This window comes from Copadichromis virginalis, linkage group LG10 (assembly GCF_057382275.1).
Source record: "Copadichromis virginalis isolate Kocher_CV1m ecotype Utaka linkage group LG10, C_Virginalis_male_GT1.1, whole genome shotgun sequence".
NCBI lineage: Eukaryota > Metazoa > Chordata > Actinopteri > Cichliformes > Cichlidae > Copadichromis > Copadichromis virginalis.
The window spans coordinates 28,875,371-28,901,722 of NC_140627.1; the positions used below are offsets into that span (position 1 = coordinate 28,875,371).

General features: G+C 40.3%; 2 protein-coding genes across 2 annotated transcripts; both read left to right on the forward strand.

Moving 5' to 3' along the window:
* Positions 1 to 533: 533 nt before the first annotated feature.
* foxred1 (FAD-dependent oxidoreductase domain containing 1) lies at positions 534 to 14,806 on the forward strand. Its single transcript, XM_085470971.1, has 11 exons — positions 534 to 811; positions 1,223 to 1,443; positions 1,643 to 1,753; positions 2,029 to 2,147; positions 2,500 to 2,594; positions 3,528 to 3,629; positions 8,486 to 8,562; positions 10,228 to 10,388; positions 11,774 to 11,903; positions 12,477 to 12,581; positions 12,812 to 14,806. Exons 1-11 carry the CDS (start codon positions 652 to 654, stop codon positions 13,064 to 13,066), a joined length of 1,536 nt encoding a protein of 511 aa, XP_085327097.1. The 5' UTR covers positions 534 to 651; the 3' UTR covers positions 13,067 to 14,806.
* Positions 14,807 to 18,971: 4,165 nt separating this feature from the next.
* Positions 18,972 to 23,121, forward strand: kcnj1b (potassium inwardly rectifying channel subfamily J member 1b). Its single transcript, XM_085471425.1, has 2 exons — positions 18,972 to 19,261; positions 21,314 to 23,121. The coding sequence occupies exons 1-2, from the start codon at positions 19,245 to 19,247 to the stop codon at positions 22,467 to 22,469; spliced, it is 1,173 nt and encodes a 390-aa protein (XP_085327551.1). The 5' UTR covers positions 18,972 to 19,244; the 3' UTR covers positions 22,470 to 23,121.
* The last annotated feature ends 3,231 nt before the right edge of the window (positions 23,122 to 26,352 follow it).

Here is a 26,352-nt window from a genome sequence, read left to right on the forward strand (position 1 = left end):
TTCATCTTGAATTTATTCAGTTAAATTATATTCCTTTGGACCTCCAAAATATATCACACTTTATGCCTGTGTTGTGGAGCTAAACAATGAAGCCAAGAAGAAAAAAAAAGGGTCTGCTACTGTTATTTTTTGCATCCTTTGCAAAATACATCTTGTTTCTTTTGTATATGGGGTGAAATCTGGACATATATATCTACACACATACACAAATAAAAAGTACAAATCAGATTCTCCAGTTGTGGGACAGTTTGGAAGATATGAAATTAATCCGTGTGATTTTTTTAAAAGGGGGGCAAAATAAAAGTTTTTAAAGCTATTGCACTGCCCTTACTTTAAGTACAATTCAACTTCGAGCGCTTTTTATTGTTAATGGTTGCTTAGGTGCGGATTTCTGGCTTCTGAAGTGTCAGAAAAGGTGAATGCATCACTGCTTCACACACTAATCCGCTAAATGGTCCAGATTGGTTCTTTTATTTTGAAGGACGCTTAAGTGAAACCGGTCGTGCTGCGTGTTTTTGTTAGCAGCGCTGCAAGGTTAGACCGTTAGTGCTGTTGTGATGGAGGAAGAATGAAAGTTTGCTCACGCTGCTCTTGTTTTGGTTTGCATCGTGTTTCACTTTAGCTAGCCGATTAGCTTACTGAAGCCCAGCCATGTCTGCCATGTGGCGGCGGCTGCAGGTGAAGGTGGGGCCGGCTCGTGGATTACTCACCTCCACACAGGTTACACGTCGATCCACATGGCTGAACGGACATCTGTCTCTGTGTCAAAGCTTTAGCATAGGCACATCTCTACGAAATGACTTCTTCAAAGGTGGGAGTAACCAGGACGACTGTTGTGCAACTCAGCAAACCAGCTTACATTTAAAAATACTAAAATTATCCAATGGTTTGTGTTTCTATAAATATGTGCAACTTTTAGGATCCTGCTAAACAGTTTTAATAAGCTACTAGAAGCCTGTCTGCAATTCGGTTGCATACAGTGTTTCAAATAACAACTTTTATAGTTCTTTGCACTAAACTACTAAACGATTTGGCCGAAAATTCAAAAGGAACAACCATGCATGTTAATTTGCGTTAAAGTGTTTGTAATTTATAAACTGTTTTATATGCCGTATTTGAGAGTGATAGCTAAAGTACCAGGAATCATTTTAATTTCTTAGCTGAAGGTAAACATTTGCAAGTAACCTTGAGAGAGTGTAAAGTTTGGGGTTTTGTGGCTCAGATCTGGAGACCCATATGGAAGCTATGCGGAAGAAGGCGATGGACGCGCTTCCTGGGAGCAGCTGGACTCCTCTGGAAATCAACCCCAACCTTCCTCCAGAGAGGGCGGATATCGTGATCGTGGGAGGCGGGGTGGTGGGCTGGTCCATCGCCTACTGGCTGAAACAGAAGGAGATGGTGCGCGGAGGGGTGCGGGTCCTGGTTGTGGAAAAGGACCCAACGGTGAGGGACTGAGAGATAATGAGTGTAGACTAGCAGTGTCACTTTATTCCTTTCAAAAAATTGCATGATTTAAATCTATTCAAAGTGTCAGGAGAAAGGATCATACTGTGCTCATGAGTCATGTCCTCACTGCTGTTCAAACTAATCCTCTGCCTTTTCCTCCTCATATTCATAAACTGCTCCCCCTGACTGTTCGCAGTACTCCCAGGCCTCCACAGTGCTATCTGCTGGGGGGATCCGACAGCAGTTCTCCCTGCCGGAGAACATCCACCTCTCCCTGGCCTCTGCCGACTTCATAAGGAACATCAATGTAGGTCACTGGAAATGAACAATGAGGCTTTTAATCATTAAATGTGACAGAACATGTGCTTTGTTAATATGTGAACACTTTATAGCCATGTCAGATGAGATCAAAGAGGACCTATTATACTTTTTTCTGTCATACAGTGCTGTGAAAAAATTCCCCCCCTTCCTGATTTTTCCTGTATGTCTCAGATCATCAAACAAATTTTGATATTAAATACAAAATGCAGTTAAATGTTTTATTTAAAGAGTGCAAACTGTCACACCTCTGAATCCCGTCAGGAGCATCTCGGTGTGTTGAACGAAGACCCCATAGACCTGCAGTTTAACCACTCGGGATACCTCTTCCTGGCCAGTGAGGCGGTGGCTCACATCATGGAGGAGAACTACAGCACCCAAAGGTATCAGGCTCAAGAAACCAGTGCTCATACCACAGTAAAAACCCACAGTGTGTAACGTGAAGGGCCGTGAACGGTCATTTGCCATTATTAATTTTCAGAGTTGCAGTTAATTTTAAAAATGTCCTGATATATTTACATTTTGGAAAGAAACTGAACTCATAAAACAGCCATAGGGTTTATAAATTATACATTTTTCCATTTTCTGTCCTAGAGGATTTCTGTAAGGTGCTAGAATGAATCAATAAAAACACTAAGGACATTTTTCATCTTATTCTGTGATTAGTTACATATTAGTTGCTAAGTTTGTGAGTTTTTGGGATATCAGGAAGCTAAAATTTAACTCACATTTCAGGTACGCTGGAGCCAAAGTGTCTCTTCTGTCTCCGACACAACTGAAGGAGAAGTTTCCGTGGGTAAACACAGAGGGTGTGGTTCTTGCTTCATACGGTGAGTGCAAATAAAATGTGAACTGAAGGTCTGTAATGATTATCAGCAGCCACACCAGACAAGGTCAAGAAATGTTAGCTTCTCATCACTGATCATGATTGAATGCAGCTGTTATTTTATTTTTTCTGGCATAAAAAGAATTTGTTTGGTAGCACTGATGATACTCAGAACAATTGGAAAGCCTATTTTTAAACAACAAGTCTAAGATCATTTCATAAGTAAGTCCAAGTTATTCAGATGTGTCACCACTTTACCAAGATCTGGAAAAACCAAACAGGCTCGAACGTGCTACAAACCAGAAACTGTTAGAACACAAACGCCACTGTCCATAGTAGAGGAAGTTTTACGCCACCGTGGACTGAAAGGGTGCTGACCAAGAAAGAAGCTCCTGCTTGAAACCGGACACCTTCAAGCTCAACTGAAATTTGAAATTCACCTTCTAGAGAAAAGTTTTATGGTCAGATAAAACAAAGGTTAGGCTATCTGGCCACATCTATGAAGGAGTAAAGGCGACGTATTCAAACCAAAGAACAATGTACCAACTGTGAAGCACGGTGGTGGTAGCATCACTTGGGGCTGTGTTGCTGCCAGTGGTGCTGTTTTATTACACCAACCGGATGGAATAATGAAGAACTACCTCCAAATTTTTCAACTTGAACTCAAATCAACAGTTTGATGGTTGAAACTTGGACACTGTTGGATGTTCAAACAGGAAAATGATTCCAAACATACTTCACATCTGGTTTTGGGATGGATAAAGCAGAAAACCAGAAATGTTATATTTCAAGTGGCTAATGGTGTTTATCAAATGAATTATTTAAAAGAGAAAATGTGCCAGTTTTAGTACTTTTATCCAGTTGTTCATGATTTCCTTGTAATATTCAGTAATCGTGCGCACCATTGTGAATGTCTGTCTGATCTTCTGTCATGCAGGGCTGGAGAATGAGGGCTGGTTTGACCCATGGACTCTGCTGAACGCCTTTAAGAGGAAGGCCATCTCCATGGGAGCCATTCAGTGCTGTGGGGAAGTCACAGGTTCGTTACAGCGTCCTGACAACTAAACAAACAAACACACACACACACAGGGGAAATACGTCTGCTAAGAACTTGTTATAATCCTATTCAGTGCTTAAGATTTATAGTTTTTGTATAAACCGAATGTTTGTTTTTGAATTATTTTGGACAAATCAGGGTTTTCATTTGTGCGACATCAGTCTTTTAAATTTGGAAAATATAAGAATAGCTATAAAATTAATAAGAATCTTCACTTTTACAGAGCTTAAATTAAACAGGGTGGAAGCACTGCCCGTGGAGCAGCTGTAAGAGTGTATTTTAGGTGTTTCTAATTTAAAAAAAAAATTAATCAGTATTAATAATATTGTTGCCATAGGCATGTAGCTTGGGACACAACCCAGTCATTTTCATTTATACTAGCAGTGTTGGGAAGGTTACTTTTAAAATGTATTCCATTACAGATTACAGAATACATGCCCCAAAATGTATTCTGTAACGTATTCCGTTACGTTACTCAATGAGAGTAACGTATTCTGAATACTTTGGATTACTTAATATATTATCATGCTGTTTACAACTACGTGAATGTACTATTGCTGTGATTTATTACTATTACTGAAGGTCCGCGGCTCCGAACTGTAGTAAAGGGACCTCTGACTAATACGCAGGGTTCTGTGTCGGGCTCATAGCCAAAAAAATAGCTTTACTTTGTTGTGTGGGTCAACTCTGCTCTACAGAGAGAGGCGTTGAAAGGCTGCTCCAACTGAACTTATTGTTTCGGAGGAAAACACAACACAGTGTACAATTGAGTCTTAATAGCTTACTTACAACTGGGCTCGTCAGGCACTCTTCTTGGCTGCAGTGGTTATTAAGTGTGCCTATGCCAAGAGGCACACTTATTACTATTCGTCAGATTTATTATTCTTATTCTTATTATTTTCCTTTTTCCGCCTAAAATTTCGCCGTGTAACTCATGACTTTTGGTGTTTATTAATTCTATAGTTTTTTAAATATGAATATTTTAATGCAAGTTTTTGCCCATTGAAATGAATGGGAAGGCTTCATTTGTGGTGTGTTGGCTCCATCTTTTGGTCCCACTGAAACAAATTTCAAACTTCATTTGTGGTGTGTTGGCTCTCTCTAGTGGTATGCCGGGAGTGGTACGGCCTGTCTACCCTTATTTGGATTACCGTAATGACGACAATATCAACGGCGCGCACAGCGTCGCTGCTTTCAGTAACCATTGGAATTTTTAAGGTTGCGCGAACCATTGAATAGTTACGGTAACTGCAAGGGTGTATGCTTAGTGGAAAACTCCATATCCCACAATTCATAGCACACCTCTGCCGAGTAAAACAATGGCGGCTACCTCTTCGTTTTATATATTGCTTTTATTAGTGTTTGTAGGTCACAAAATAAACTTTTAAGATATTTTCAGGCGAGAATGTAGCTGTGTAAACTTCAAATATCTGCTCGTTTTATCAAGACATCCCATAGTAGCAACAGTTCTCTTACGATGTTGCTGCTAGCCGGCTAGCTAGCGCGGCTAGCGCGGCTTCGCTCAAAAGCACCCGGGCTTGGCTTTCAGTGAGGCGACTCACACTCGTTTCGTTTCAGTTACAATAACTCGTACTGCGCGCTAGCTAGCACGATGGAGTTTCTATACAGCTGTGTGCGTGCTAAGTTACTGATGTTGAACTTTATTTTATTCATAAGGGTTAGTTCTTAGAGTTGCCAACCGTTCCGTACAAACGGAATCGTCCCGCATTCAGAGAAAATATTATGCGTTTCGTATTGAGCTGAAAAAGAAACGCAGTTTGTCCCGGACTTCAGGTAGAATGGAAAAAGACACAAAGCTGGATTTATTCTGTCGTTATGCTGCAGAGCGGAGTCTTCCTATCATTCTCTCGCCTGTTGCAACTTCAAATATGAAACTGATCAATGATCGGCTTTTCTCTCTTGTTTGTTTATCGCGCTAAACAACAGCAGCGCGTTTAAGCTTGATCAGCTGTTGTTAGAATTCATTTGATTTTAATTTATAGTATCAGCTGATGTTTGCTGGAGCCACAGCTGTAAAAACGGCTGGTCGAAACCAGGAGATGTCCTTACTGAATCATCAGAGCTGAACTGGTGATGGAGAAACAGGTTTACCTTTTAGGTGACATGAATGAGTTGAAGGGAAGTTATGAACTGTTTCTGAGAGACAAATAACACCAGGATCCTTTTCTAAGCAGCTGACAGCTGGTAACTGGGGCACAAAGATATACTTTTCTTTCTTACTCTCATATAAAATATTTAGCTTTTATTAAATAGTTATCTGAATCTTACAACCAAAGTTTGTATAATAATACACAAGACTGGCTGTAGACCATTGTTATTCATTCAGAACACTGTGTAAAAATAACAAAAACAAAAAGTGAATGCAAAAGTGCATAAATATTTATTTTACGTGTTTGATGTATGTGGCGGGGCGTGGTCTGCAGTGCCGCTGCAGGGGAGGTGGACCCACCTGAGCGGCATCTGCAATCACGTCTCTCGGGCGTAAAGTCTATGCTCTCTCGGCTGTTTTTTGGGTGTGTGTTGGGCTGTGAGTTGAAAAGCTACAGCCCTCTGTGTGGGTACACCAACCATGTGTGAAAATTGGTCCATAACGTAATGCTTCAAAGCGTGTTCATGCAAACATTGTTGGGTCTGCTGTGGTACAATGGGACTTCTGCTCATGAACCTGTGTGCACAGCGTCTTCAAATCGGGGCTGTACGAAGTCACCTCATCTTTACACAAAACTGTAAGCTGTCATTTGTGAGGCGTGAGCAGTGTTTGTTTCTACCATAGTTCATGGTGGAGAATGGCTGCTCTGCTGAGTTTTGTTCTCTGTAGCCGTATGAATGGCAAACTACACTGATTAGCAGCGGCATAGGCACACTTAAAATTTCTTCTGAAATTTTCGCTTTCTAGTTATTATATTTACATGCTTCCAGCTCCCGTCTTTGCTCGATGACAGCTCGTACTTTTCCTTTTTCTCCCTCCCTCGCTCACAGACACATAACGGGTATGGCAGTCCATTCTCCCTGCAGCACGGACTACACTGCCTATGATGCTACATTCTTTAGAGCTATACCTGTAGCATTCTGCCTATTAGCTTAGCACAGCAACAACAAAAAGGCGCTCTCTCACCGAGGAAACACGCAGAGAGAGAGCGTCACCCTGTAACCATGGCAACCGTAACGCTGCCGCCTGGAACAACAGAACATAGCTGTCAAACAAAACCCAAACAGTCCTGACCGGCGACAATATGAAACAGGGAAGTACCGCCGTGTAATCCATTTATTTCAACAAAGTAACTGTATTCTGAATACCACCTTTTTCAACGGTAACAGTAACGGAATACAGTTACTCATATTTTGTATTTTAAATACGTAAAGGCGGTACATGTATTCCGTTACTCCCCAACACTGTATACTAGCACTCTTAACAAAACAAACAGACCACAAAATCAACAGCAACCGGTCCGTTCTCTTTCCATTAATAGGGATTCACTGTCCTCGACTCACCTTGTTCTAGCATAAGTGAGACGAGTCTAAAAACTCACTATTCACCATTATGAAGTGGTGGATTTAAAAAAAAAAACAAAAACACAATCTTTTCCTAAAGCTCAGTGGGTAGTTTTTAGTGCCTAAACAGAACCAGGGGGGTGACAAAGGGGGAACAAAGTGATCCCACTGGGAAGTGAAACGCTGTCTCCTTGCTTTTAAATCTGGAGCGTATTCCCCCCCTCAAAAAAATAAATAAATAAGAAAAACAAAACAAAAAAACCCTCCAGCTGCTTAGCACAGGCTTTGTAGGTCTCTAAACCAGGACGTTTATCCCTTGGTGACTGATGTTGCCACAGCTGGAGCCTCAAGGCACCAAAGGACACCTTGTGTGTTACACAGAGATTGAGGTTGTGTTTTACAAAACTGTTATGTTACACAGGCATCTGTATAAAAAGAATTCACTCGTATCACATATTCACACAGAGCAGACCAATAAAATCAGAGGTTTTCTCTGTCTTAAGAAGAGAGGAAGTCTCTGACTCTGCTGACCTGATTTCCTCAGGCAGTTTTCTTCATGGCTTTAGAGAAATATTAATCTTACATCATTCGTTGGATGAGAGGACTGATAGAACAAGTGGAGGGACAAGATTAGGATGTAGAAATTTAAACTTTGCTTTAAAACTGTAGTTACTCACCATTTTTTGTAGTTTTAAAACATAAATAAAGTAATATGTTTATGATAGATAAGCTATGAGGCGGTAAATAAGCAATTAAAATCATCTCTATGTGCATCGTTAAAGTCATATACATATTAATGAATGATCCAACAATGTATTCTCTTTTATTCTATATAATTTAACTTTAAATGTATTTTAACGCTGTCAGCGTTAATCTCGTTAAAATGACGTTAACGCCATAAGCGCGTTAATGTGGCAAATTTCCGTTAGTGAGTTCCCATTGGCTCCACATGCCACCCTTCTTTTAATTGATTGATTGAAAAAAATGATTTTTATTTTGAAAATCTGGTGTTATTTGGCAGCCCTGAAATAATTTAGCTGATTTAAAAAAAAGAAAGAAAAACATATCTCAGAAAACAACAACTAGTTGTTTGGCAACTCCGGGCTTCCGTACATGAGTATTTCAGTTCCTACATTCGCCTAAATAGCAAAAGGTTGGATCCCAATAGGAGACAAAAGTCCCCCGTGTTTTGTCTCAGGAAAGGTGTGAAAATCTGCCAAATCAAATATCTGCTGTGGTGACCCGTTGTGAATAAGGGAGCAGCTGAAAGTAACTTCTTCTTTTTCTTTGTGTTGAAAATTGGTTTTAATGTGTTTCTCACACAGAATTTAAATATACGACAAGCGTGATAACGACAACTGATGGAGAAAAGCTGGATCTGAGGAGAATAAAGTCAGTCAAAGTAAGTGGAACTGCAAGTGCTGAATGTCTGTGAGATTAGCGAAGCGTATAAAGCTGTTTATTTATTATTCTGTGTGATCGCTAACATGTTAGAGAAGTCTCTGACTTGTACCTCCCTCGGTTTGGTTCACTTATGTTAATGTTTACTAAGCTTTAGAGGGGAATTCTCAGTTGCTGTGACACTTGTGCAGTGCAGTGTCTTCAACTGCTCAAGTAAAACTTTATTGTATCATTAAATATACTAAAATTATTGCGTACAAAAGCTCTGCTGATTCTCAATGAATGTGTGAAGTCTGAATAACAACAGATGGATGGCATGTTCTTCAAATCCCTTCAGACCATATATCAACTGCAATTTCTTCCCAGGTGACCTCGTCCTGTTTAATGTGTCCCACACCGCCTGATTACTGGCACTAAGTACCTCATAAATTTGTCTTGTGGTGCTTTTAATACCTTTTTTTTTTTTAGAGCACTAAATCCAGGAGGGATTGTGGAGTGCAGGCAGGAAGGAGTCAGAAAGGGAAGCCATAAAACTTGTGAGCTGCATTACGTCGTTAGAAATGTGTCTTAGGACGACTAAACTGTCTGACATCTGTCCAGATGAGGAAATATTACCATCAGCATAGAGATCCTTCACTGCACAATATATTACCAAAGGATTATTATAATCTGTAGACTAATCAGTCATTAACCAACGTTTCCTGCATGTTCACTGAAGAAACCTGGAAACATATTTCCCAGAGGTCATCAAGTAGCTCTCTGCAGTTTTCTGTTACCTCAGGTGAAGGTCTTGCTCTTCCCTTAAACAATACTGCTTTGCAACAATCAGCCATTTTAAAAACTCTTCACAGCTATTGCTATTGGTGTTCTCTTGAGCAGCTGAAACAGTGCTGTCCTTTCTGGGATATTATTTTAAATAATTAGTACGGTTGTATGTTGTTTATGGAATTTTGATCTCAATTTGACAAATATTGTGTGCTAAAAAAGGATTTCTTTAACCGGCCAACCTTTACATTAGAATTATTTTGATCTGTGAAATATGCTGAGCTACTCTGCTAAGAGTCCAAGAATGAAAATATGGAATTCAAGCTCCAGCTGACTGATTGGCACGAAATACTTCTGTTAAAACTGTGCACTGAATCAGAAAAAGCACAAACGTGCATGATGGGTAGAGGAGGTAAAAGTACATAATTCTGTACTTGTCTCTCCCTGTGAAATACGGCAGCTGGACCTTTAGCTATCAACTTGAAGCAACATGTTAGATCTTTATGCACGCTTGTTTTGTGTGTGGCTAGCGAGATGCTGAAGTACAGCGACTTATGGACACCTGCAGTCATGCCGGTGTTGTGCCAAAAAATAAATAAATAAAAACACCGTCCCATTTTAACCTCTTTAACTATGCCACACAGTTTTTCCCCCTCTTTCATCTCTTTTTATGCCACATCTCCTGGTGATTAATACACGTGCAGGGCTGCCTTTCATGTGTTCCTGCTCAGACTCAAATCGGTTTGATGTTTGAAGGCTCACAGTGCCGTGAAAAAATAACTCCTCTCAAGTACGTCAAACCAAAATTAATGGGCCTGTTTTGAAAATGTAAAAGTAAAAAGTTTGTACTTCTTTTTTTTTTCCCACCTCTGATGATGGGATGTCTGCTTGTGTCGAGCAGGTGCAGATGCCACACAGCCTGGAGTACCAGCCAGTGGAGTGCGCTATTGTGGTGAATGCAGCAGGAGCCTTTTCTGGTAAACTGACCGAGATGCTGGGAATTGGCTTTGGCCCCAAGCAGTCCATCGCTGGAATCCCACTGCCTGTTGAGCCACGGAAAAGGTAGGCTATTGACTCGAGGGGCTGCTAGAGTTTTCTTTGAAAGGCAGCGCCTCATACAGCGAACCGCATCAATACCAGACAGCTTTTTTCAGACTCTGCACCCCGAAAATTGAAAAACCAACTTCATGCCGCTGCCTGTCAGTGTCTACCATCTGCAGTCTTTTCATTTTACTCTTGCTCTGCATCATTTAGACTACAGATAAAAATGAATCTAAGTAGGATACAAGCGAGTCAGTCACATAACTTTAGTCGGCATGACCTGGACTGTTTGAGTATGTATGCCATCAGACTCAAGCATTCTGTGTAAATGGTGGCTTTAGATTTAGGTAGAGCCATTGCACCCCTACTGCCAGTCCCAAACTTGGATAAATGGGTGTGTTTAATACGAAAGGACATTCACCATTAAATCAAAAAATGAGATTTCCATACCAAATCGGTCTGAGCTCGGCTTGACAAAGACCACCTCCATTGGCTTTGGCTAACAGAGTGCTGATGGAAACTGTGCTACTGTTAGCTGAGAACAAAGGATGCTCGGGATAGGGTGAGATGTAGGGAGATGATTTGCTGTGCTGAATCTTAAAGGGAGCAGTCGAAAGAAGAAAAATGTAAAGAGGGAAAGTTCGGATACTTTATAATACAGCCTGCACCCCTGATACTGCTGTACAATTATAATGTAAGGAGACGTTAGGTTTCTCTATAATTGTAAATATACAACACAGTGCAGACCGTATTATAAAAAAGCCTACCTACCTCATTTATACATTGCAATCTAAAAAAAGGAGGTTAGGCTAGTCTATAATATAACGTGTATCCTTAATAATATTGTGTAATTACAACTAAAGAAGGAAAGGTTAGTATAGTCTATAATATAGCCCACACCCTTAAAAATTCGATGTCATTAAAACAAGAGACGGATTTTTTTGATACTTTTTTCTTCTATTTCTTCTAAAACTCCCAAATGTTGCTTCCTTGCTTTCCTGCACCCACATTTTAAGTAATCATTGGGGCATGGTATTTTTAGGTATTGAAGGTTACCTGGCATGAATTCAGAAAAGCCACATGTTAAATTAAACTTTCACCTTAAGCTGTGGGCTGTGTTTTGAAAAGCTACCCATTTTTCTGCCTTATTTAAACCTCCACTAAATCTTTCCTCGTGCCGCCTTGAACGGCTGTCAAACCATCACATAAACATTTTATAAGACAGAGTTTTGAGCTCTCTGGATAATTCTTTGTAGACACTTTTCCACGCAGAACAGAGTAAATGTCTGATCACGTTCATGCCAGAGAAACCTCACTTACATCTTGGCATGAAATGAAATATCAGCTGATATAATATCATACTGGATGTACGACTCTGAGCTGTTTACTTCGTCACTGTTTTTCAGGTATGTGTATGTGGTCCGCTGTCCTGATGGTCCCGGTCTAGACACTCCTTTCTTAATCGATTACTCAGGAGTTTACGTCAGGAGAGAGGGGTTAGGTGGGAACTACATCACCGGGGCCTCGCCAGAGGAGGTTGGTTTTTATCTCTGAGCTGTTTCTCCAAAAGTTGATTCTGTTCATCTGGACGTAGCGTTTTGTGGGAGAAACATTTCGTCACTCTTCCAAGTGACTTCTTCAGTCTCAGCTGACTGCAGGTTTTCCCAATCTTATAAACTAATGACTGAAACCAGCCCACTGAAGGAACAATGGGCTGGGAGGTCAGTTACTTAATCGTAATTATGCAAATTCTCATGACCATTGATCAACAACCACTGGTCAATGGCCATGAGTACCATTCACAGAGAGTTGGGGAATGGCTGCAATCACAGCGTTGTAAGACGGCGACAGATGTACCCTTAGGCCCCCTCCTCGATTCAGAGATGGTCTTTCCCTTTTCACGTAAATGGCCTCCTTGACTCCGCGCTCACACCAGCGTTTCTCCCTGGAGGAACTCAAATGCTACGTCCAGATGAACAGAATCAACTTTTGGAGATTTACTTTCCTGGATGATTGAGAATGCATCAAGACGTCTGAGCTGTTTCCTTATGTTAACATTCAACAGCTGAGCAAATCATGTCGTTGTTTGCACTGGTTGTGTGTCCTCAGGCGGCAGAGCCAGACGCCAGTAATCTAGAGGTGGAGCACAGTTTCTTTGAGGAGAATGTCTGGCCTCATTTGGCCTTTCGAGTTCCTGCTTTCGAGAAACTTAAGGTACAGTTGGGAAAGTGTGGTCACCCACGTCATGGTTACTGCCAGCATTATTATCAGCCAGAACTGGTTTTATTTTGAAGCTTGCAGATTAATTTTATTGTATCCATATTTTAAGTGAGTTAAATTTAAAAACTTGGTACAGAAATGGGCTTTTCCAAAACAAAACAATGATTATGATCTCTCTTTATCACTTACAATAACATAATTTGTCCTCACATTCTTCCCCTCAGGTGACCAGTGCCTGGGCAGGTTTCTATGACTACAACACCTTTGACCAGAACGCCATCATCGGTACGCACCCCCTGATCAACAACATGTACTTCGCCACGGGCTTCAGCGGCCATGGCCTGCAGCACTCGCCTGCGGTGGGTCGCGCTGTGGCGGAGCTGATTCTGGACGGAAACTATAAAACGCTGGACCTGAGCGGCTTCAGTTTCAACCGGATTCTGACGCAGGAACCAAAGCTGGAGAGGAACATCGTGTAGCTGAGCCGAACCCTGAAATCATATCTTTCACATCCTGCCGAAGCCAAATTATTATAACCTAAGTCTTATTTTTGTAGCTGGAAACATAACTTTAATGACACAAATTGATTTATAAGATCTGGGTAGTATAATTTCTACAATCCAGATAAGCAAAAGCAAAACCTCAGTGATTTAAGAAAAGGCCCGAATACGGCACATTTCCAGCCTTCAGGAGCTGCGGGAATAATGTCTCCTGACCATTTGGGACTGCAAAGAGGTCAGAGTGGACAGATGTCTCAGGTTATTATTAGACATCCTGCCAGGTAGTGACAAAATAATGAAAGGGCCTTTTAAAAGATTCGTCTTTAAAGATTTTAACACAGTTCTCACAACAGCAGGTTCAGAGAACATTTATTTGGTTCTTTAAATAAGATTTTTCATAGTGTGATCTCTCTGATGTGTCACTGAAAGACATAAATGAGTCCCGTATCTTAAAGGTATTTATATGTTGCTTTTTCTGATGTGTAGCTGACGTGTGATTTAGTTATTAAAATTAAATTATTTGGCTGTCACAGCCTCAAATCTTCACTACACAATTATCACAGCCAAATGGTGATGATAGCTGATATTGTTAATCAATTTTACAACTTTCTGTTGTAGTTTATAATCTGATAATAAGGAAAAAATGTATGTATTAGTGATCCCACTTTTTCAATTTTAAAAATTACAACAACAAAAAACAAATAAATTAGGGTATTAATGGATGTTACCAAAAATAATGAGTCAGTATGCCCTAAATTTTACTTTTTCAGCCTGGATTTTGATACATTTCTTTATTATATTTAAAGATTTTGAATTTTTTCCAATTCTCAGGCACACAAATTTTCAGAAAACACTATTTAAGATCTTAAAGACATTAAACACAAAAAAGGCAAACAGTAAAACTGTTGCTCAGACTATGTTATAAACCATAATAGTAAAAGTGTCATATTTAATATAACAACCCTGGAAATGACTTCCTACAAGATTTTGCTTCAGATTCAGAGCACCTACTCTGCTCGGGGTCTTTCATTTTGAAACTGACTGGCTCCTCTGTGCATTTCAATTTGGTAAACTATCAAGCGTTGAATTGAGTGGGCACCGTCAGCCGGTCACGTGGCCACGCCCCGCTTATTGCTGTGATGAGACCAAAGGTGTGGTGAACTGAATTATCCTTTAATTTGGACTTTTTCCGTGCATATAGAACATGTTTTAAATCAAGAGTTTAATTCTTTTAAATGATCATTTGATTTCATTTAATAATGAACCTTACTGGCAGCACCAGTATCTTTTATTAGTCTGATTTCAGAGGCAATAATGTTCCTTTCTAAAGAAATCAGCAGGAGGAACCACTGAGAATAAAGTGGAACTAAGAGATGCTTCTTCATTAGAAGACAAAAAATATGCATGGAGGTGAGCCAGCAGCTGACTCACTCCTGATACAGAGTAACAGGAATAACTTCTGCTTTCCAGATTTCCACTGAACTCGGCTGTTTGGTACCGTTACGCAGTCGGAACGTGCAAATTTAGAGTGAAACATCATCAGATGCATATGTGCTGTCCCATGCAACGGTTTAACTGTGGTACTTTTAACAGCTTTGTATACTTTTTGTGTATTTTTCTAATTTGATCAATATACTGTAATTGTGTTGTATTGATCAGTGTAATTACATTTTTATCAGTAAGACAATTTTTCAAGAAAAACGTGGAGTTGTTGCCTGACTTCCTGTTTCCTTCATTTGTTGCCGCTGCTCCTCTTTTAAATCTCCAGAAGGAATAGGCATAAAAAAGGTGCAGTGACTCATTTAACTTTAGAAAGAAGAAAAGCTAATTTTCCAAATAACTAATTAGTGACAGGATCATCGGATTATCCTGTGTAAGCTGAACTTTGCAGTTTCCATGTCTTAAAAAACATCATTAAAAAAATGTCTTTGACAATCATCTGCTTACTGAAAGTGAAAAACTATATCTGTCATACACTTAAATGTGTAAACATATATAAGGTGGTGTTATCTGCTTTCTCTCAGTATGATTTACTGTCAGAATGTTTACTCTGTATTGAATTTGTGTGATTAAAAAGCGCATAAAAGGCGGCACAGCAGGTGGTCAGTACGATCCTAAATATACAGATACTGAACCTTTTCAAAATAAGACCTTATATGTAGACACTCTCAAAGCATTTCATTTCTTAAAAACATCCGCCTTACTTTCTTATCGAGCACTGCAAACAAAACAATAGTCTTTTATGCAGGAGTTCCTGGTGTTTTACACAAAACATGCAGCAGATGGCGCCATTTCAGTGGGTAATTTTAAGCTTGGAGCGTCATCGCTTCTGACATGTTTCATGCAAACTCTGTATAGATTTAGAACCCAGAGCTAGGTGATTAATTCAAGTCAGTACCACAGCTGCCACTTGTATATTTTGCCTGTGATTATCATGCGAGTTAATATTTCTTCGGGGCACACATGTAGGCAGCAGGAGCTGCGGTCTGGATGCCAGATCGGAGTCTGAACGTTTCAAAACAGACTTTTCATTTTTCATACCAAGACTGGATCTGTTTATTCTAAATATATTCAAAAATTAACCTTTCAAACTGGAAAATGTCACACTGGTGTGGATGATAAAAAAAAAAGAATACTGCTGTAAGGTCAGGGGAAAGAATTAACTGGCTACAATAATGCTTTTTAGGAAGAAGGATGTACACCACAGTGATGAGGTGCATAAGAAGGGGAAAAGGCGAAAACTGGCCCTAGTAGGTCTAAGGGACAACCCCCACTACCTTGGACTCTTTATCTTGTGGTTTTAGAACTGAAGAAACTGAAGATGAGGTGAACCATTTGTTGTTTTCAATTAGTGGTAGAGATAGTGATAGAGAGATCACTTACGTAAATACAATAATGGTAAATGGCCTGTATTTGTATAGTGCTTTACTAGTCCCTAAGGACCTCAAAGCGCTTTACAGATTCAGTCATCCACCTATTCACACACACATTCACACACTGGTGATGGCAAGCTACATTGTAGCCACAGCTGCTCCGGGGCGGCTGTGGCTACAATGTAGCTTGCCATCACGTAAAACATGTAAAATGTATTTTTTGGTGTGTCATAAAAATGATACAATATCTTTCCCCATTGGACCATGTTGTGAATTTGATCAAAAGTGACACTAATTATTAAGAAACGTGCTGGTGAAGTGCCCTGATTGACTTCAGGGCTCCACTGTTCCCACATAGTAGTCCATCTATAATTTTTAAATTACAGAAAACTCTACAAGTTTAGGTTAATTTATCACACCTAAGTCAGGCACCAGATCGTTCAGGATGGCACAGCTGTTCCCTCTTTTAAAAACAGTGAAGAGGACTGCCAGGTGCTGCAGAAGAAGTACGAGCAGCACACAGCGACAAGTTTGGGACTAATTGCACCTGCAAGTGTTGCCTTCCATCGCTGAAAAACAATTTTGCATTATTTGTGGTTTCGCCTTGCAACTTCAGAGGAGTTTATGAACCACCCTGCTCCCCACAGACCAGACACCTCCGCATCCTCCACATCTCAGCTTCCTGCCGCTCAATGCAGCAAACCAGCAAAGAATGAATCATTTTGCACGGCAGAGTCAGTCACCGGCAAAACCCCACCAACAGGTTCCTTCACTGCCTCTGAGGTAAGTATGAAAGCAGAGCTACGACAAAAGCCCCTCTGCCAAAGTTACCGGAAAGCAATTCATAAACTGCCTTGAAAGTGGATCATGTTTTCATCACAGAGATGGTAATGAGTGAGCTGTCAGGCTGAACTTAACCCCCTCCGTCATCAAATCAGCTCAGGGTACACACGATTAAAACCATTGGGGTTTATTTTACAGTTAAGGGATGTTGAGAAAGCTGCTCATTAAATCTGTCATAATTTATGTGGAAAGCCAAAGCAGACACAGAACCCAGTATAAATAAATTAAATGGTTTATTTGGATTGTCTGTGCTCCTTTCCATTCTGATTGGTCTGGTCTGTCTTGTTTTGGTTCCTTTCAACTGAATTAAATTAAATTTTATGTTATTTATTTCGTGCCAAATCACAATACCAGTCACCCCAAGGCACTTTATATTTTAAGCTAAAGACCCAACAATAATACAGAGAAAAGAGAGAAAAAACCTCAACAATTAGATGACCCCCTATGAGCAAACACTTTGGTGACAGTGGGAAGGAAAAGCTCCCTTTTAACAGGAAGAAACCTCCAGCTGATCCACGCTCAAGGAGAGGCAGCTATCTACAATGTGACCATCAACACTCCCAGGCTCCAACCTTCGCTAGCTCGCTGTGCACCCAACCCCAGTGCCTGTCCTGGAGGGTGGTGAACAGGGTCCACGGCTCCATCCAGGCCTGGCCATTAGACACTGCCTTAAATGCTCTCCTCCTAGTTCTGGCTCCAAGAGGAAACCGCGGTTTCCCACTTCCAAGCAATGTTGTCCCGCACTTGGATGTGTCCAGGTTTTCCAGGCAAATCCGAGTAGGAGGACGCCCCAGGGTAGGGCCTAAACCTGCTGGAGAGATTATATATATCTCAGGATCTCCATGGAGGAACTGTAAAGTGTTGTTTTCCTCCTTAGCCTGTGGCAGTTGAAGGCCACAAGGCTGAAACCTTTGCATTGAAAAAATAAGTGTCACGTCTTTTCTTTGAATTTTGTGTCTTTTTGCTGCTTCCTTACCTTTGAACTCGTCATCATTGGATTTACCTGATTTGCACAGGTGGGCATACTGGGAACGAACTTTTGTGTCTTTGACCTCGGCCTGGATAAGCGATTTGGATTGAACTCTTTCTGCTTCCTCTTCCCCCCTCTTCATGCAAAGATCCACTTTGTATCACATTTAGAGTGAAAAATGGTGTAAAAATAAAAATAAAACCTATAAAAATAAAGTATTTTCTCTGAACAGTTGTAGTTGACGTGCTCTGACTTTGTTGGTCACAGCAGTTTCTTGGAGTCCTGCTGGGAGAATGTGATGATTGTTAATGGTCTGCACTTATATATCACCTTTTAACCTCAGCTTGCTTCATAGTGTTTCACATTCACACAGTTCTCCTTTTGTATGAATCAACGTTCATTAGTGAGATGTGGAGGACTAAACCAGGGTGTGCTCCTCTTGCCGTTTCCATTCTTTTTGCACAGCTAACTCAGTCGAGGGTCGTATTTCCCTCATACCGAGCATACAGACATGCTTTTTCTAACTCTTGGCAAGAAACTTAATGAGCTTATTTCCCCAAATGCTGAACTTTGCCTTCAATGAACCTGCAGAGTGTGATGTGCAGATGTGTTCTGCCAGCACGTTTAGAAATGCACAGCGCCTGGAGCTAAACACACTTGGGTGTGAGATGACTTTCTTTAAATTACGCTGCTACAGGAGCCTGTAAGATTCTATCTGAATTGCAGACCCTCTGCATCCACTTCCTTCTCCCTTTACTTACATGCAGCTGTGGCATTTATATTCATCACTGCTGGGGTTGGGGTGGGCTTATCAATTCAGCATCACAGATCATGGTAATCTGCTCCACAGATATGAAAATGGTCCTCCTGCAGCCAGCAGAATATTGCAGACACTCTTGCCCTGCAGCTCTTCATTCTGATGTAAATGGGAGGCAGCCTTGCAGGTTCAAAGAGGGGGAGGGGAACCAGGGGAAATGCAACTGAGGGAATTCTTTGTGAGGCCTGACGTAAATCTCAAATGTTCTCAGGGCTGAAAACAAAACAGCATGAGTGCTTGCACCGGTCACTGAGGCCTCTTCAATAGACGCACCTTCAGCCACACAAAGGCGTCGAGGCCTTTTACACCAAACTTCCCGAACATTCCCCCCTCCTCGTGCTGGTCCCCAAATCTACACTGTCAAAAGCTGCTGCAGCCGAGGCGAGCCCACTCCCGATGAAGCCCGAGGTTGTGTTATTAAACTTTTTTGATGGGTTGAAGAAGAGAGTCCTTCTGTCGGTCTCAGAGGACTGACGGCCACTGGGAGCTCCCTGGCTGGCTCTTCTGAGTGTATGGAGCCAGTGTACATGGTGGCATGTGGCTGGGATTAGGAAATTTCACTGTGGATTAAAATCTTTCCAACGCCTCCATGGCCACTTGCTGAAAGAAAGGAGTCTGAAGGTCCTGCAGAGATCCAGTGAGCACTTTGGGCCCATGGTCTCACGGAGCAGGTATGTCCCAACAAAACTTTTCTATTTTTCTACAAAACTGAAGATCTAAAGCTTTACTTATTTTACACACACATATATATATATATATTATCCATAGTGTTTTTAGGGCGACTGTAGCTGCTTGGAAGAAAATTACCTCCGTTTTCAGTCATTCACCTCCATGAATGACTGAAAAAAAAAAAACAGTTGTTAAAACGGTTAAATGTTGAACAAATAGCTCTTAAGATACAACCTGTGGTTATTTTCAATCTGGGGTAAACTTCAGTCCAAAAATATGTAACTTTTAAAGTTTTGGGTCCTTTTTGCAATCTATTCAGTACGTCTTATGCAACACTCAAAGTGGACCACGCGGTACACGCTGCACGGTACATACTCTGCTATTTAACGACCATTCAGATCAGTTAATAAGTACAATGTATTTGTGCATACATAGGTTATGTATTATCTTGGAAATACTTCTATTCTAATGATAAGAAAGGAAATTCTCTACCTGTTATACCCTCGATCTCTAAATTTTAGTCCCCCTTTTCTGTCTTGTTCTGACATTTGTTTACTGGTTGAGGCTGTATGGTCAAGGTTGAACGAGCCTGGTGCAGGTTTTACATGTTTTATAAGAAGACCAGAACAATGCATCTGTGAGTGGTCTTTTTTTCTACTGAAGAAAACATTGGGGGGCCAAAATGTAATTTACAGTGCAAGAAATGAGTCTGGGTCACCTTACTTGACAGGAATCTATACATTTTCTTTTTACAATTTAAAAAAAAAATACTATAATATCTCATATTTGAGCACAAAGCCTTAATTAACAAAACTGGCTAAAACTGTATGATCATATTGCTCATATATTTCTGCTCAAAACCTGTTTTTTTTTATTGCTCTATTTGTAAATCTTCATAAACAAAACTAAAATCCATAAGATGCATTACACTTTTATTTAAAAAAAGGTTCAGTAGTTTGCTGTGCATCATAGTTTTTTTTAAACAGTTAAAGGTGTAAATGTGGATTTGTGGAGGGACTATTCTCAGTTACAAATTCCTGTAATTAGTATTTACAGCAGCAGGGCATGTGTATGTGTGATTAAATCTAAATTAAATGTAGTGTGTGTGTTTGTGGTAATAAACTGAGTGGTTAATTGATGTTTCTAATAGATTTATAATGATAATGGAGCTCCGTGTCACACGGGAATGAGCAACAGGCCAGCGCAGAAAATACTTGTTAATCAAAATCGAATCATTATTTGTTTTAGTCTTTAAATTAGATTTTCTTGGTAGTTAGACATGCATGGAAACACAGATCACTAGTGTAACACACTGACTTTTGCCCTGTTTGTCTATGTGGACATTAAATCTGTCAAATGTTTTTTTTAATATTATCTGTGTAAGGTCTCAGCTAACTTTCTCCTCATTCTAACGATAACGTTAAACGATAGTACACTCAGTTTCTGTCCCAGCGGAACAGTGAACGTGAATCTACTTTCTTGGTCTAATTATTTTACCTTAAAGTAACTGTGTGTACCTTTTAGTACAGTACCATTTCTTCTAGATTTTAGGTGCAATATCAGGAAAGAGTCTTTGTTTGGTCAAATACAAAACATTTAATGCTTAGATTTTAAGATTTTACACTCTGACAAGTTTCATTCTGTATCTGCTTTGTAGTTGTGGGAGCTTTGAGCCATCAGTAAGATGAAAAAAAGCATATTATAAAATAAGGGGCAGCATGTACCTGATTTTGCAAATTTTTAAACTAGTTCATTTAAATACAAGTCTGACCTTTTAAGGTACAAAAGACAATACTAAAAACAACCCCTGACAAACGTAAAACAAAGGTAATAAAAGTAGAATTATCAAACAGTAGAATAAAGGTACTAAAGGTGGAATTATCTGAAAGAAGACTAAAGGTACTAAAGGTCATAGCGGTAATAAAGGTAGAAATATGTAAACTGAGAGGGTTTTTTTCTGAATGTGTAGGTGTTGCATGTGTGATTTTGCAAGCATTAACTTCCCTAGAGGAGAGTTTGTACTCTCTAATACTTAACTGTATTTGTTCCTCCAGCTCCAGGATGTTCCAGCTGCTCCAGGGTCACAACCAGCCAGCTGGACAACGAAACCACAGAACCCGCCTGGTCACCAAAGACGGGCACTGCAACATTGAGTTCGGGAACATCGAGTACAGTAACCAGTTTGCGTACCTGGTAGACTTCTGGACCACCTTTGTGGAGATTCGCTGGCGGTTTGTTCTCCTTTTGTTTGTGGCTGTGTTCACAGGCAGCTGGTTCATTTTCAGCCTGCTGTGGTACTGGATTGCAAAGAGCAACGGGGATCTCGCTGGACAGAACCGCACTGAAGGACACATCCAGTGTATAGACAACGTTAACGGGCTCACAACGGCATTCCTGTACTCGTTAGAGACCCAGACCACCATTGGGTATGGAGGCAGAGCACTGACTGGCCACTGTGCTGGCACGGTGGCTCTAATTGTCATCCAGTCTCTAGTTGGGGTTTTTATCAACTGCTTCATGTGTGGTATCATCCTAGCTAAAATCTCCTTACCAAAGAAAAGGGCAAAGACTGTGACCTTCAGCCACACAGCTGTCATCTGCTTGAAGAAAGGAAGTCTGTGTCTCCTGATCAGAGTGGCCAACCTTCGAAAGACCTTACTAATCGGAAGCCAGATCTATGGGAAGTTGCTGAGGACAACGACCACACCGGATGGCGAGACCATCATCCTGGAGCAGGTGGATATTGACTTCATGGTTGATGCTGGCAAGGATAACTTGTTTTTTGTTTGCCCCTTGACCCTGTACCATGTGATTAACAGATCGAGTCCTTTCTTTGATCTGTCGGTTGACACCCTTCCTCAGCAGGACTTTGAATTGGTGGTCTTTTTGGATGGGACAGCCGAGTCCACCAGCTCCTCCTGTCAGGTCCGAACTTCCTACATCCCACAGGAGATCCAGTGGGGATACAGCTTTCTGCCGATTATCTCCCGCACCAAGACAGGAAAGTACCATGTGGATTTTTCTAACTTTTCCAAGAGCGTCCGGGTCACCACTCCACACTGTGTCCACTGCTTTGAGGCCGACGTAGACCAGAGAAACCACAACAACCACAGCCAAGAAAATCACAATAACCAGCTAAAGAGGGGGATTGATAACCCGGGCTTTCAGGTGATTGACATACATGACTCTGTGGATGTCACTACAATGTGAGCTGGTAGAAAAGGAGCCTACGCTTTCATTGAAACTGTGAATCAGAATGTGGGAAGTAAAGTGGTAAAAGCTGGCGCCTATCACTTCCTTTGAACCAGTTTCACTCTAAGTCAGACTGCACCGGCGAATAAATATTTGGTCACGGTGAACCATTCAGCATCTGAATTGTTGTCAGCTCTTTTTCCTTAAACAGAACGAACATCCACAGCTGTTAAACTGTTTGAAAAAAAATCAGACAGAGTGGGAGTTGCTCATTGCAATCAAACCTCTGTTGGGACTTTGAATAGGTAACGTCAGAAAGATGGATTGTAGCTCTGACGCACAGAAAATGAAAGGGGGTAAAAGAGCAGATGCACAGTGGGTACTTCTTGAGAAGATTAGGACCTGAGCCTGTTATAATGAAAAGTGTGTGCCTTAAAGGCTGCAGGAGGAAATAAAAGGTAGTGCCTTTTGAGTTTGCATATTATTTCTATTACAACACTAACTTTGTGGTGTTTTTTGTCATTTTGACAGATTCTGTATGCCTGAATAATTAGGAAACTGGGATTTTAACTGTGACCAGTCTACATTTTGTAGATCATCCTGTGTAACGCTGTACGCTAACTTCTCAGGGAAAGTAACATCCTTAGTTGGAATAAAAGCTTTTTCACAATTCACTGACTTACATTTGATTTTATTGCACAATTTGTACTTTACACATTGAATATTTCATCAGAGTGTGCTATAAACAGAACTGAAATATACCACAAAGATGTAGATAATATAACTTCAAATTGACTGATTTATGCGAAATGGGTGTATCATGTAGTAGATGCATTGTGCAGTACTGTGCATGCAGAGATAGGACAACCCTTAGTAGTTTGGGAGCTGGTGATCGGACTCCCAGGACCTTTGCCCCTGAGTGCCACCCCAATCCACAGTTGAAGGAGGCCTTATACCCTCCTATGAGTGACGGGTCCACAGGAGAAGCAAGCTAACGTAGTTCTGGTACCCGACTGGGGCGTCTCCCATGTGAGGTCTTTCATATAGCCAGGAGGAGGCCCGCTGGGCAGACCCAGGACATGCTGGAAAGGTCTTGGCTGGCTCTGGAACACCTCAGTGTCCCCCGAGAAGAGTGTCGACTGCCTCCCCCTTCACAACCCAGACCCATGTAAGTGCCAGAAACTGGATGGATATAGGATGTCTATCATTTGCTGACAAAAAATTAAAGCTTTTTTGTATTGCAACAGCTTTTGATAGTCATTCTGCATTAGTATTAGTATTAGTATAGTATTAGCTTGAGTATAAAGGATTATTTCCCAGATTTCATGAAACATAAATGAAATGTAAAACATAAGAGGCAATGAGGACTCATCCTGATGACTCTGTATAAGATGTTCGTCACATAGTCATGTTCTCCTAAATTGATGTCTGTTTTCAACAATACATAAAGATGCCAAAAAAGCTGAGACAGCTGGCCGAACCACCAAAGAAGATCAGACCACGGCTAGGATCAGTGCCATCTTACATTACAAAGAATTCATTCAGCAATAAAGACGGTTTTTTGTTGTTTTTTTCTCTCCCAACTGTCCCAGTTCTGCCAGCAGTCTCTCATATTCTCAGGGATGTTTGAAAAGGTTCATACAACAAACTTTTGATGTTCACACTTTTCCCCAATGCCCCACAGTGTACTGATGGCAGAAGACAGAACCGACAAAACAACATCTGATAACATTCATCCACCGTTTCGGGGTGGATTGATGGACCTTGTTATGGCAGCACCGCGTCTCTGCAGGTGTTCCAACAGCAAGGCAGGCTGTTCATTTAAGACCGGCATTCGACATTTTTGTCAGTGAGGAAGTGACAGACTTCTGAAATGGCTTTCATCCCATTTGGATTTACAGAGTTTACTGGGCTTCATCTGCATAACAATGAGCAGAACTGCTGAAAGAGATCGGCACAGTGAGTCTGAAGCAGCTGAATAGAAAAAATTAAGTAGACAGAGATGAGAGAGCTGAGTGGAAGGTGCAGAAGCTTTTGTTAATCTGGTAGAGGCCTGATTCGTTTATAACGACGCACTTTATCCCCCAGTGCCATGGAGATGGAATAATTACACAAAAGCACTGCTTTCCTTGGTTACTGTTGCTATGTTTGTCTAGTTCTTATTTAGAGGATGTTGTTTTAAAGTTCTGGTCACAGAACTTTGAAGTTCTAGAACTTCTGAGACCTACATAAGGCTTTAAGACCAGACCTGGGTATTGTACAGCTACATCCTGCCCTTTGGTTGTCCCTGACACTGAATCTGACTTTAATGCACTTGTTCAAGGCCAAATAGGCTACATTTCTCTAACCGAACAAGAAAAAAAGAAGTGAAGACCTGCAGAAGCAATTAAACTACAGACAAAATAGTAACAGCACTTGTATAAAGTTAAAAGTCTATTAAAATTTGCAAAACGTGGACAATTTTTTTGCAATTGTTGATTAAATAGTGATAAAATTTTGGCATTTTTAACAATAGCTGTTTCACATTTTCATCATTGCCTAATTGTAACATTTATTCTTACCAGTCTCATCTCATTGGCGCCGTCCTCCACAACAGTCTCAGTTCCTACAAGCTTAGGAAGTCATGCAAAGACATTCAAATATAACCTGTAAAATCACAAAGTTATGTAACACAAAATGCTAATGTTATCAATGGGCTGTTAGCTTGTTAGCATCAGCTTAACATACATTTGGCTAACTGTTGCTGGAGTTCTTATGCAAGTTGGAGGGTGGATTTAAAAATGTAATTAGGAGGTTAAGTATTTCATTATATATTTTCTCATTAATCTTTGGTTTTTTAAATGATGTATAAGAATTAAGAACATGCAGCTGTTCCCAAGAGTACTTTGATGCCTAATTATTTTTGATAGGTCATATTTATACAGTAGGAGGCGGGGCTTAACTGACATCAGACTAGTAAGAAAAAAATGCATTGAGAAAGCAGTGAAGTTATAAAAACTTTATATAGGGATTTTCTCAAGAAAATGACATGAAAATTTAATACCAGAATGTAGCCTTTGAAAAAGTGGGAGGTCAATGTTGAGCTCTATGGAAATCTATGGCAAAACCTTTTAAAATAACTTTTTCTTTTCTATTCATTTGATAAATTATGGTTTTATTTAGTGTGTGGGTCGTTATTTTAGTAGTTAACACATGCACCTAATATTTTGAGAGTACGGTAGTGATGTTATTTATATGAATTATCACAAATTTACATTCAAGACTGGCTACAATGTGCAGATGTGACCCATTTTTCTACAACCATAAGTAATGCTCGCTTTATTCATCTTTTGTCCTGATTTATTTCTTTTAAAATTTGCATTTTTTTTCTAATTATGCTATAATTTGCTGTGATGCAAAACAATAGATCCAATATTCCACCATCAATCTGGATTCTGTTAGCACAAAAGAATTCAATGTTCTGACTGTAGTCAATGAAGCACAACAAAAGAAATTCAAGAAACTGTAATTAAACAGTAATAAAGTGAAGGACAGATTCACTCCGAATGTTAAATGTATTTTATTGTCAACTCCTCTGGATTCATGTGGGAAGCAAATGGAATTCATTTCACATGTAAACATGTTGTTTAAGGTCACTTGGATGTTGGAGTGTTGGCAGGAAACACACTGTAGCAACAAGAGATGTCATCCCACTGAAATTCTTCAATAGTATGTCAGCACGATCGTATTAGTAGATTTCTTATGTAAAGCTCAGCATGCACAAGAACTTTCCCAGCAGCCTTTATTTCACTGGATGAAATGAAAAAAACTGGGTCGGAGAAAAAATATGGATGGTTGAGCCTTTACTAAAGAACATTTAGTTATTTAATTATGTTTAAATCAACAGAAGCCTCATAATTAA